At 45.5% G+C, this 12,427-nt stretch overlaps 1 protein-coding gene across 1 annotated transcript; it reads right to left on the bottom strand.

Annotated features, from left to right (window-relative positions):
* Positions 1–3,152: 3,152 nt before the first annotated feature.
* On the bottom strand, positions 3,153–9,170 carry LOC143853963 (uncharacterized). Its single transcript, XM_077363659.1, has 6 exons — positions 8,346–9,170; positions 7,033–8,097; positions 5,897–6,138; positions 5,234–5,533; positions 4,829–4,889; positions 3,153–3,269 (listed from the first exon to the last, which is right to left on the bottom strand). Exons 1-6 carry the CDS (start codon positions 9,168–9,170, stop codon positions 3,153–3,155), a joined length of 2,610 nt encoding a protein of 869 aa, XP_077219774.1.
* Between the last annotated feature and the right edge of the window lie 3,257 nt (positions 9,171–12,427).

Here is a 12,427-nt window from a genome sequence, read left to right as displayed (position 1 = left end):
TATCGGGGCATACCGGGCCTATCAGGGCACACGCGTACATACCGGGGCATACCGAGCCCTACTGGGGCACACGTGCGCATATCGGGGCGTACCAAGCCTATCGGGGCATACGCATGTATCCCAAGGCATACCGAGTCTATCCGGGCATACGCGTTCATACCGGGGCGTAACGGGCCTATCGGGGCATACTTGGGCATATCCGGGCAAAAAATGCCCAAAACTTGCGCAACCTTGGCAACCGTGGTCCATTCCTCTCTATATGCCTAGCCCTGGCAACCGTGGTCCATTCCTCACTATATGCCATGGCCTTGTGCCCATGGTCTTCACAAGACAGCATCCAAGGCGCCTGAAAGGCCAAGGGAGCCCAACCCAGCAATGCCCAGCCAAGGCCAGGCATTCCAGTGCCTACCCGGGCAAAAACGCCCAAAGCATGCCCCATTCCTTAGCCTATCCAGGCAAAAACGCCCAAAACCAGCCCATTCCAGTGCCTATCCGGGCAAAAACGCCCAAAGCATGCCCATTCCTTAGCCTGTCCAGGCAAAAACGCCCAAAACCAGCACATTCCAGTGCCTATCCGGGCAAAAACGCCCTAAACCTGCGCATTCCAGCGCCCCGCAGCATGCCACCCTCCTATAGGGTTTGCGCAACCAACCCGCCTAACCACCAGTGGCAACCAAAGGTGCTGTTAGCGACGACTTCTGAAGACGCAACGAGACGCGGCGGGTTTGCGCCCAGACGCGACGAGACGATGCGGGATCTGCGCCCAACCATGCCTACACCCGCCGACTTGTTGCGGGAGCTGCTTGCCCAAGCATGCCTAGCGTGCAAGGCCTGCGTGCCCAAGGTCTGTGTGCAAGGCTAGTGCCCAAGGCTAGTGCGCAAGGCTAGTGCCCAAGGCTAGTGAGCAAGGCCTGGGTGCAAGGCTAGTGTGCAAGGCTTGTATGCAAGGCTAGTGTGCAAGGCTGCTGTGCAAGGCTTGTGGGCAAGGCTGGTGCGCAAGGCTAGTGCCCAAGGGTTGTGTGCAAGGCTAGTGCCCAAGGCTAGTGCGCAAGGCTCGTGCCCAAGGCTAGTTCGCAAGGCTTGTGTGCAAGGCTAGTGCGGTGGGCCAGTGCCCAAGGCTTGTGAGCAAGGCTTGTATGCATGGCTTGTGTGCAAGGCTTGTGTGCATGGCTTGTGCGCAAGGCTTGTGTCCAAGGCTTTTGTGCAAGGCTCGTGCGCAAGGCTAGTGTGCAAGGCTTGTGCGCATTGGCAGGTAGCCCACCACCATGCACGATCCAAATGCCACTCACGCGACAACACGGTGCCAAGCCGGGCATGGTGTGCACTCAAAACCAATCAACGGACAGAGGTCATGCGTCATGGGGGGGATCTAGCAAGGCCATGGGGAAGGTCATGGAGGACCTTGGAAGCAAGCGCAAGACGAGAGCGAATCGAACAAGGGGCTAGGACGGGGCCTTGTGCCCATGGTCTTCGCAAGACAGCGTCCAAGGCGCCCGAAAGCCCAAGGGAACCCAAACCCGGCCGACACTTGCAATCGCACATGCTCTCTGCAACACACCATCAATGCCGCCCAACGGGGCCAGCACGAGCAGTCATCCGCGGTCCCCTGGCCCTGCGCACGTTTGTCTTTGAAACCGAGCATCAATGCCACAGAAAGTGCCGGGGCGCCAGCTGGAGCCATCATCCGCGTTGCCATGGCTCGCTTGGCCTTGGCTTGCCAGGCCCCGACACGAGCAATCGCGCATTTTCTTTGCAACCGACCATCAATGCCGCCCAACGGGGCCAGCACGAGCAGTCATCCGCGGTCCCCTGGCCCTGCAGAGTTTCTCAAGTCTCAAACATTTCATTGACACGGGCAACAAGATAAAAGATTACATGGCAAGAGGGTGGATACCAAGATCAGTACCAGAGTTAAAGCGTGCATATCCAAGAATCCTGAATCAGGGACAGAAATAAACAACACTTCAGCCAAAGTAGGAAAACTGGAGAAAAAACCGTCACCGCGGCCCCACAACGAATTCTCCACATTACCATCTGCTCCGATCACGGTTATGAGGTTTCTGATCAAGAATAACAAGCTCACTGCTCGTGCACCTCGCCCTCCCCCAAATCCACTACCGATAAACTACAGTGAGGGGGAATTCTGTGAATAACATCAAGAGAAGGGCCATTCGACTGAAAAATGTGTCTCTTTAAAGCCTCCATCCAGAAACTCATCAACAAGGGTGACTTCGTCATCCCATGAGGGGCGGATATTACCCTCTACAAGTCATAGCTACAAGCGAGAAAGCATAGGCTTTTGCATTTTTTCCCACAAAGTATGATTACTAATGCTGGCAGCGCAGAACTCTCCAACTGGTCTGATACCTTCGTCCCATTGCTCACTTTGAGTATCCCTTTAGATGCAGACTTCTCATCTTTTGAATAAGAATACATATTCGATTCTGGTTCTTCTTTAATAAACGTCAAATGTAAGTGAGCCCGACAAGGGCGCGTCAGTTAGTTCTTCCTCTTATTTATCTTGCAAATCAATGAAAGAACTTTCTCTATACTCGCCTTTCTCACTCGATTCTTCTGAAATAAATGCTTTAAAATATAATGAACAACCCTCCTCGGACGAAGATGCAGACAAAACTCCCCTCGAGATTAAGGAATTAATCAAACGAGAGGAGGAGCGTCGAGCAGAACCCTTAGAAGATGAAATTGAAACTATTAACATCAGCAATAAATCCCTGCTTCAGGAGATAAACATTGGCAAAACCTTATCCCCTGAAGAGCGTGAGGAACTAATAAAATTGTTAAAAGAACTCAAAGAGGTCTTCGCTTGGTCATACGAAGATATGCAAGGATTAAGTGTGGAAATTGTCCAGTATCATTTCCCTCTCTTTCTATAAGCTACGCCGAAGAAGTAGAAGCTCAGAAGAATAAAACCAAAATGGGTTCTCAAAATCAAAGATGAAGTGACCAACCAGCTAGAAGTAGGATTTCTAGAGGTTGTCACATATCCCGAATGATTAGAAAACATCGCTCTAGCTCCTAAGGAGGACGGAAGAATACAGTGTTGCGTTGATTTCAGGGATCTGAACAAAACTAGTCCAAAGGATGACTATCCAAACAGTGGAACCCTGAATGTCAAGAAGCCTTCGAAAAGATCAAGGATTGCTTGTCATTTCCGCCGATGTTAGCACCTGCAGTTGTCGGACGATCATTCCTCCTATATCTTTCAACAACAGACATAGCTCTCTAATGTATGTTGGCACAGCAAGATCCTGAAACAAGAAAATAAATGCTAGTATACTATCTGAGTAAGAGGATGTTGGAATACGAGCTGAATTACACTCCATTGGGGAAAACCTGTTTACCAGTAGTATGGGCCACTGAAAGGCTTATCCACTATTTGCTATCATAGAAAATCCTTCTCATATCTCGAATGAACCCACTGAAATATCTGTTCGAGAAATCAACCCTAGTCGGCAGAACCATCTGTTGGAACCTGTTGTTGTCAGAATTCGACATCATGAACGTTACTAAGAAGTCTGTCAAAGGCGGAGTTATCGTAGAACAGTTAGCTGATGCACCTACTGAATATTCAAAGCTAAGCCGTGAATTTTCAGAGAGGGGATATGGTGCTTAGAGAACGACGAGCACCTGTCTTCGATCTTAGGGGAAAGTTTAGACCTAACTAGTCTGGCCCCTACATCGTTGATGAAATCCTGTCCGGAAAAGCTGTCAGACTTCTTGACTAAAATGGAGATAGAATGTCAGAACCTACTAACCTCGATCAAATCAAAAGATATTATTCATAAATATCAAAAGCCTCCAGTGTCGATCAGAGCATAAAATGACTCACCTACAAACTTCAAAAACCCTTTGAAAATACTTTCAAAGCCTTGAACTACGCGGACCTGATCCCAACCTCTTTGGGGTACGTAGGTAGCCTGACAAACTCAGGTTCGGTTACCTTTTGGCGAAGCCAATAGAATCCTTCACGTCATCTCATTCAACCCCTTTCCACACAGAAAAGCCTCGAACTACGTAGACCTAATCCCAACCTTCCTTCGAGTACGTAGGCAGCCTGATCAATCCAGGTTCGGTCACGTTCTGTAAAACAACCTTAAGTCCAAGATTTCACAAGCAAGTCTTCCCAATATTCAAAACAAGAAGATCTGAAGACCTGCTAGATCAAAAACCTGAAAAGGCGACTTAGGCAAAATTTAGGGTCATTGCTCCCGTAAAAATGAAAACCCGAATGGGCGTTTCTGGCTCAGGGCAAAACGGTCCGCCAAGTCAAAAACCTGGAAAAGGCTACTTGGCTGTTGGCAATGCATGCCTTCAATAAAGACCGGGCGAAGCACTCTTTGGTCTAAAACAAATTACTTTAAAACTCTGAACAATCTAAAGGGTTTTTGGACCATGATTGAAAAATCGGGGGCAGGGAATACTGCCCATGTACAAATACATCCAAACTCATCTTCTAAGGTTCACCTACCTAAAATAAATCGAAAGCATTTGTTTCAGTAAGAGTCGAGTCTTCTTCCTTTCTTCTAAACTTCACAGGAAAGGTCAGAGAAAAGATCAACTTTCCCCCAGTAAGCCGTTACCCAGCAAAAGTAATCATGTGTTGAAGGAAAAACACATCGGATCTCTCTCTCTCTCTCTTAGGGAAACTCAGAGAAAATATCAACTTTTCCCTAACATACTGTTACCCAGCAAAGGTAATCATGCGTTGAAGGAAAAACATCAGATCTCTCTACCTCTCTCTCAGAGAAAGTCAGAGAAAAGATAACCTTTCCCCCAGTAAGCCGTTACCCAGCAAAGGTAATCATACGTTGAAGGCAAACACATCGGACCTCTCCCTCACTAGAAGGAACCAAATACAGCTCAGTACCCTGCGTACAGAAGAAGAAGGTTTAGAAAAATGTAACCTCATGATCAGGAGCGCTCAGAAAGAACCCTCTTGTCGTTGCAATGAAATTGCCTTTTTGTTCCTTACCTTATATTAAGTTTCTCTTGTCTATAAGAGTATGTACACTAGGGGCATTTTGCATTATTAGCCGTAGTGAAATATGACAAATAATGCAAAATGTTCAATCAAATCATTAAGGAAACCATACTAGGGGCATTTTGCAATGTTAGTTGTCACTAACAATGCAAATTGCTCAAATCAAGTTGTCAAAAGAATTAAACTAGACACATTTTGTGTAAATACTAAACTAAAATGGCGAACATTTACACAACACCTTGGCCTCGATTGTTGACTGCTCCATCGAAGTACATCAACCACTTTGTGTCTGGAACTTCATCTTCCACAGTCATTATCTCCTCATCTGGAAACTCTGCTTTCAAAAATTCATTAGTTTCTGCTGTTGAATCGACTAACTGTTCAGCTATCACGCGCCCTTTAATTGACTTCTGTGTGACATAAGTGATATCGAACTCAGACAATAACAACAACCACCTGGCAGTTCTTCCGGTGAGGGCTGGCTTCTCAAACAAGTATTTCAATGGGTCCATCCGTGAGAGTAGAAGAACCCTATTTGATAACAAATAATGCCTCAGCTTCTGAGTAGCCCAAACCACTGCTAGACAAGTCTTCTCAAGAATGGTGTACTACTGCTCGTACTCCAACATTTTCTTACTGACGTAGTAAATGGCTCTTTCTCGCTTCGACTCCGGGTCTTGCTGCGCTAACATACACCCCATCGCCGTGTCAGTAACAGACAAGTACAGCAACATCGGTTGTCCTGGTATGATTGGTGACAAAACTGGTGGTAAAGCCAAACACTGCTTGATTTTCTCAAAAGCTTCTTGACACTCTTCGTTCCATTTCTTTGAAGCATTCTTCTTTAAGAGCTTGAAAATCAGTTCACAAGTCGTTGTCAACTGTGCAATGAACCTTCTCAAGTACTGGACATGTCCTAAGAACCCACGGATCTGCTTCTCAGTCTTTGGCGGAGCCATTTCTTGAATAGCCTTGATTTTCTGCGGATCTACTTCAATCCCTCTCTGGCTGACCAAGAATCCCAGCAGTTTTCCTGACGTAACCCCAAATACACACTTATTCGGGTTGAGACGGAGCTTGAACTTTTGGATTCGCTGGAAGAACTTTCTCAATGCCCCTGCATGCTCTTCCCTGGTCTTCGCTTTAACGATCATGTCATCAACATATACTTCGACCTCTTTGTGTATCATGTCATGCAGTAAAGTGGTAGCAGCCCTCTGATATGTTGCCTCAGCATTTTTGAGTCCAAATGGCATAACTCTGTAACAAAATGTCCCCCATTGAGTGATGAAGGCCGTCTTGATCATGTCTTCAGGAGCCATCTTGATCTGGTTGTATCCTGAGAATCCATCCATAAATGAAAGGAGAGCATGGCCTGCTATGTTGTCCACCAAGATGTTAATGTGTGGCAAAGGGAAATCATCTTTCGGACTTGCTTTGTTCAGATCTCTGAAATACACACACATTCTGACTTTTCCATCCTTTTTGGGCACCGGTACTATGTTGGCTAGCCATTCAGGGTATTCAACAACTTGTATGAAGCCAACCTCCAATTGTTTCTGAACTTCATCTCTGGCTAACAAGTCCCACTCTGGTTTCATTTTTCGGAGTTTTTGCTTTTTCGGCCTAGCACCCGGGATTAGGGGAAGTCTATGTTGAACAATGTCTTCACTTAATCCCGGCATGTCATCATAGGACCAAGCGAAACCTTCTTTGAATTCCTTTAATAGGGCAATTAATTCCGCACGCTCTTCAGGAGATAATGTTTTGCCAATTCGAATTTCCCGAATTAGGGTTTCATCACCAATATTGATGGTCTCGATTTCCTCTTCGAATGGTTTTGCTTGACGCTGCTCCTCCTGCCTAATCATGTGTTTGATTTCAGGGAGAGTTTCGTCGGCATCCTCATTAGAGAGGGAGTCTTGATTATTATTATTATCAATTTGATCAGATAAAGAAGCAGAAATTGAAGTAGAGACAGGCGAATAAAAAAAAGAGTCTTTTATTTCATTCAAAGAAATCGAAGTTACATCTGTTGACGCGCCTTCAATGGGCTCAGTATTGAAATCTTTAAAAATCTTTACAGACTCATCAGACTGGACTATCGTATGAATAGACTTGACAGACTCGGTAGACTCAATGGAAGATGCAACGGACTCTGCATCGGATTGAACAACGGCATCAGAAGACTCCTCATCAACCGGCTTGATCACAACTGTACCTGCATCAAGAGAAACATCAGATATAGCAAACTCTATTTTTGACTCTGAAATGAACATATAGCTAGAGACAACGGACTCTTTGATAGAAACAGGACTGTACTGGATGACGACTTGGGGTATGACCTGGGAACTCCAGTTCGTGAGGGGTCCCTCGGCTGGGGTGATAAGGCTTTCAGGATCAAGGATCAGCGCATCTCCTCCGATCATGGCTACAATCGGTAACTCAACCTGGAACAGGGAATTCAGAAGACGCGGCTCAAGGATATCAGCCCAATCAACCTCCGGATCGATCTCATGAATCTGCAAACTCGGGTACTCATCTAGCAGCTCCATATCGAAAAATATCTCAAACCCCGGCAGCTCTTGCCCTGTTAACTCATCAACCCACGGCTCTGCGAACCCACATAATGCAAAGTCATCTCCCTCTCTGCAGTACTTACCATTTCTGATCAGACTAAATGATTTCATCGGCAGCTCTAGACCCTGGCGTCGGAGCTCGGACCATTTCCGCATGTAATTTCTCATTTCCCTAATCTCATCACGAGAAGGTTCATATCCGAGTCCGAACAACCCTTCTTTCTTTCTCATTACAGGCCATTCGACTATCCCCTGATGATTGCGACCCAGACCTGCACCGGGAAGGTACCCCTGTTTACGCATCATCTTTACAACCCGGGGATTAGTGCTGGTGAGGAACAAAATCTCTTCATTCTTTGCTTTTTCAAATGATATGGCTGTGACTTCTATAGAGAACCCGGTCAGACTAACATCACCTTTCTTTTCTGAGGTACCCTCTTGCGAAATTTGGCCTACCTCCAAGTCAGGATCACCCTTGACTGTTATCACCCTGTTATTTCTGATGAACTTCAGTTTCTGGTGCAGTGAAGACGGGATAACTCCAACCTTATGGAGCCAAGGTCGGCCAAGCAAGAGAAGGAAAGACGCTTTGATATCGAGCACTTGGAACTCCACTTCAAAGACTTCTCCTCCTATCAGAATTTTGGTTGCTAGTGTTCCAATAACATCGCGTCTGGTACCGTCATACGCCAAAATTCCTTATTCAGAAGGGATAAAGTCATTCGGCCCAAATCCCAGGACAGTAGCGTGGCTAATGGACATACGTTCAGTGCGGACCTGTTGTCAACTAATACATCTGGAACCTTCTTACCGTTACAGACAACAGTGATCTTCAGTGGACGCGTATGATTGTGACCCTCAGATGTCAGATCTTCATCAGTGAAAGAAAGAGTCTTGGACACCCTAGCCATCGCTACCAAACCAACCAGCTCATCAGATGTAATATCTACAGATACTTGTGCTGCATTCAACTCTCTAAGTACAACTTGACGGTGCTTTGGGGAAGCCATAAGCAAACCCCAAATTGAAATATTAGCCTGGGTCTTTTTAAGTTGACGTAAAAGATTCTCATCCTCTTCTTCGCAACTCGGCTTGTTCTGCTTCTGTGCTTCTGCGGCCCTTACAACTTCAGCTGGGTTCTCAGCTCTTAACTCGGCGGGTTTGAAAATTCGCCCACCTCGAGTAACATGGCGGACTTCGTCACATTGATCGTTCAAGAAATCAAAGTCATCGTCATCAAAGCTCAGAACATACGGAACCACATCTTGAACTTCCTCTTCATCGCATTGAAGGATGTAGGGACCAGTAGAAGACTCAGCATAATCATCTTCATCTCCGCCCAGCACATAAGGTTTCTCTTCCTCTACTTCTTCAACTTCTTCGCCAAATGCCAAGACAGTCGGTGAATCGGAAGCGATAGCACAAATCAGGGAAGTAGGGTCAAGGATAGGCTCTTCAGTAAAAACCGCCCCAACTGTAGGTGGAAGGCGCAGAGCATGAGCTGGTAATGGATTCCGGGTAGTGTTTGGTATGAATACCGCAATTTTTTTCGCTTCTATCATATCCTGAATTTTATGCCTCAAGGCCATGCAGTTATCTGTTAGGTGCCATGTTCCTTAACGATATGCACAATGCTGATCTTCACGCCAATATCTGGGGAGAATAGGTGGTGGAAGTCTCGGTTCTAAGAGAGTGATCTTTTTATCTCTTAGTAACTTCTTGAGAGCGACAGATAAAGGGTAAGGTAGAGGATCAAAATGCCTTGGCGCTTTCCTCGCTAGCTGCTCTGTCTCTGCTACAACTCTTCTCATAGGGCGCGCAGCAACCACATTGTTAACTTCAGGCTTTGAAACTACCATTGGTTTCTTTCCATTCCTCGGATCAAAAGATGACTTCGCCAGAGAACCCTTCAACAACGCATCTTCAGTTATGGTTCCTGTCTTGATCAAGTGATTGAAGTCAGAGTAATACTGCGTCGCCATGAAGTGGTAGTACTGTGGAGACAAATTCTTGACCACAATTTTGATCTGATCTTCTTCAGAAGGGCGGTTAGTCATCTGGGCCGCTTTTCTCCTCCATCTTCTTACAAAAGACGTAAATGTTTCCTGGGGTCCTTGCTTGATCGCTTTCAGATCCCTCTTCGTAACCTCTATTCCTTCTTCCATCGAAAATTGCTCAACAAACTTGTTAGCAATTTCGTCTAAAGTTCCGAGTTCTTCGGGTTTCAGATGAAGGACCCACTTCTTAGCTACTCCTGTTAGAGACATCGGAAACACCTTGGCGATCTGCTCTAGAGACAGCCCATACCCTTCTAAATTTGAAATGAACGATCTCAGATGACTCCACGGGCACCCCGTCCCATCATATTTATCAAAATCTGGCATTCTGAATTTTGGAGGAAGAGTGACACCAGGGAAAAGGGAAAAGTCAGACATATTGATCTTCTTTGGGCCCTTAACTTGCATGCTTTCAACTTGTTGGGTCAACTTTTCAACTTTATCGACCAATTCTTTCTCCTTGCCTGGCTTGACTGATTGCGGGAGACAGTTCTCCTCTACATACTGCTCGTCATAGAAATCATCTTCAGGGGAGATGACAGACCGATTAAAGCCTGGAATCACATTAGTAGGATTTTGGACGACAGGTGCTTTTGAGGTAGCGGCTTTCTCACTCTTCAACTGAGTAACCTCTTCCTTTAGGGAAGATACCTCTCTTATTAAGGTTCCTCATCATGTCTCTCATTTCAGCCAGCATCTCATTTGACTCGGCCATTTGGTTAAGACTAGGGGAGATAAGTGGAAATAAAGCTGGTGGGAGAGGTGAAGAAGATCTACGACATAGCCTCGACGTAGAAGATTGTCGGGACCAAGTAGGCTGTGAAATGGTAACTTTTTTCGAAGCAATGGCTATTGCTTAACTCAGACTCCTGAAATGGAAGTAAGAACACTAATTTAAATTAAGATAATAAAAAATAATGTTATGCACATATTGAAACAAGAGATAATACAAACACATCTCTCCTCTGGGTAAGAACCAGCAGTATAACAATTGTAAGAAGGGTCATGACGGCCCATCAAACCTAAACGGATAACCATCACACTGAGAGTGTTTCAGATAAATATCTGACAGCATAACGGCCTTACAAAAGGATCATGGCATGGTAAACTCATGGTTCATCAATAACCCTAAAGAATAGCGGTCACACTCAATATATTCTGGGTAAAATCCGGCAGCATAACGACTGTACAAAGAGATGTGGTAAGGTGAGCACATGGTTTATCAATAACCCTAAAGGATAATGGTTGCGCTTAAGGTTTTTGGAGAAAATCCGGCAGCATAACGACTGTACAAGGAGGGTTTCGGCAACCAAGCATAAAGAACACGCCGACAAGGTCAAGATGAAACGGGACTCTCAGCAAGAACACACACTCTGGTAGTGATAATGGCAAAGTAGACTCATAATCGACATGCGGAGCGATCTGATCAAGATCGATCAAAGGATCAAGCTCAGGGAAGATAGATCATGGCTATAAAGATAATGATGTGAAACCAATGATCTGATCATAATCCAAAAGATGGATAGATAGGGAGAATGGATTAGATTATGAAAGAAAATCTAACTAAGCAGCAAGCCCTAATCTAGTAATAAATATATATACATATATATACATCCTAACCAGGGGCACCAACCCTAGTCTAATCTAGATGAGTCAAGGAAGTCTTGACTCAAGACAGACATGTGAGTGTACTAGGACTGCGTCTGTAGCCACATAAAGTGAGCTACCCTAGTCTAAAAAATAGGATAAGGTCCCTAACTCTAGGCTCCACATGTGTAAGCAACACATATGTTCGTCCATAAATGCAAACAAAAGGACCATGCAATATATAGGGAGAGTAATGTCGCGAGGTCCACCTGGCCGGGTGCATAGTTACTTGTATGCTGTGACTATCGCCCAGCATACGAACTATGTCCGTTTTACACACAAGGTGTCCAGGTGTTGGGATACTACTGGTGCGGTGGCACTAGAAGGCGGGTATAGCCCTCACGGCTCCTACTTATAGTATCTCTCCGAGAGTAACCTGATAGTATATCCACAGCAGAAAAATAACCACAAAACAGATAATATATGCAACGGATGAAAGTGAGTGTGTGAGCCCTTGTTTTATTTTGTATCTATTTGGTGCCCCTGGCATTCTAACGGAAAAGGTTCCCATTTGAAATGATTTTAGTCCAAATTTCTTCCAAAATTAGTAAAAATTGTATTTTTACAGAGTTCGGCAATGTTCCAAGAACTCCTCAGCAGAGTCGCCAGCCTGTGGACCCCGATCCCGAGGACGGTTGGGCGAGGGACACGAGATCCCGCGCCGATCCTCAAAGATCTCCACAATGTGAAGGAGAGCTCTACCAAGGAACTCTCGAAATGATGCCACTCACGGCATGGGTGGCGATATAAATGAGATACCTCTCGATTCAAGGACCGGCCCGGAACCAATATGTACCTATAACAAAGAAGAGTCGCCATCCAAGGAAGTAGGCCCTGGATCCCATGAAATACTCTGTTGCAACGGATATCCAGAGATACAAAAGTCCGTACCTGATGACGAATGGGGAAGGTATTAAGCGCCCCCAATTCGTCCAAGTGCAAGCACCTGGTCTCTTATGCCATTTTTAATTAATTTTGAAGAGTTTTGGGCTAAAATCATGAGAAATGGGAACAAGTATCCCCGAAGAAACGTCTATATAAGCATGCATGACCCGGGGATGGGCAAAAGAAAATAAACATCCAAATCCTAACTCACCGCATCTACTCCTAACCCATCACATCTAGGAAAGCAATAATATGCC

Source organism: Tasmannia lanceolata, unplaced genomic scaffold, assembly GCF_043159265.1.
Source record: "Tasmannia lanceolata isolate RefF3 unplaced genomic scaffold, GAP_Taslan_0.1 ptg000020l, whole genome shotgun sequence".
In the NCBI taxonomy this organism is placed as follows: Eukaryota; Viridiplantae; Streptophyta; class Magnoliopsida; order Canellales; family Winteraceae; genus Tasmannia; species Tasmannia lanceolata.
This window is presented reverse-complemented; position numbering and strand designations above follow the sequence as displayed.

Bases quoted from the DNA above. Each gene is read 5' to 3' on its own strand.
- LOC143853963 (XM_077363659.1), bottom strand. From the start codon at position 9,170: ATGGCCTTGAGGCATAAAATTCAGGATATGATAGAAGCGAAAAAAATT. The intron at 6,139-7,032 runs GTAACTTCGATT...GTTAAAGCGAAG, and splicing joins TTGAAGGCGCGTCAACAGAT to ACCAGGGAAGAGCATGCAGG. The intron at 5,534-5,896 runs GTTCATTGCACA...GTTATCAAATAG, and splicing joins CATGTCCAGTACTTGAGAAG to GGTTCTTCTACTCTCACGGA.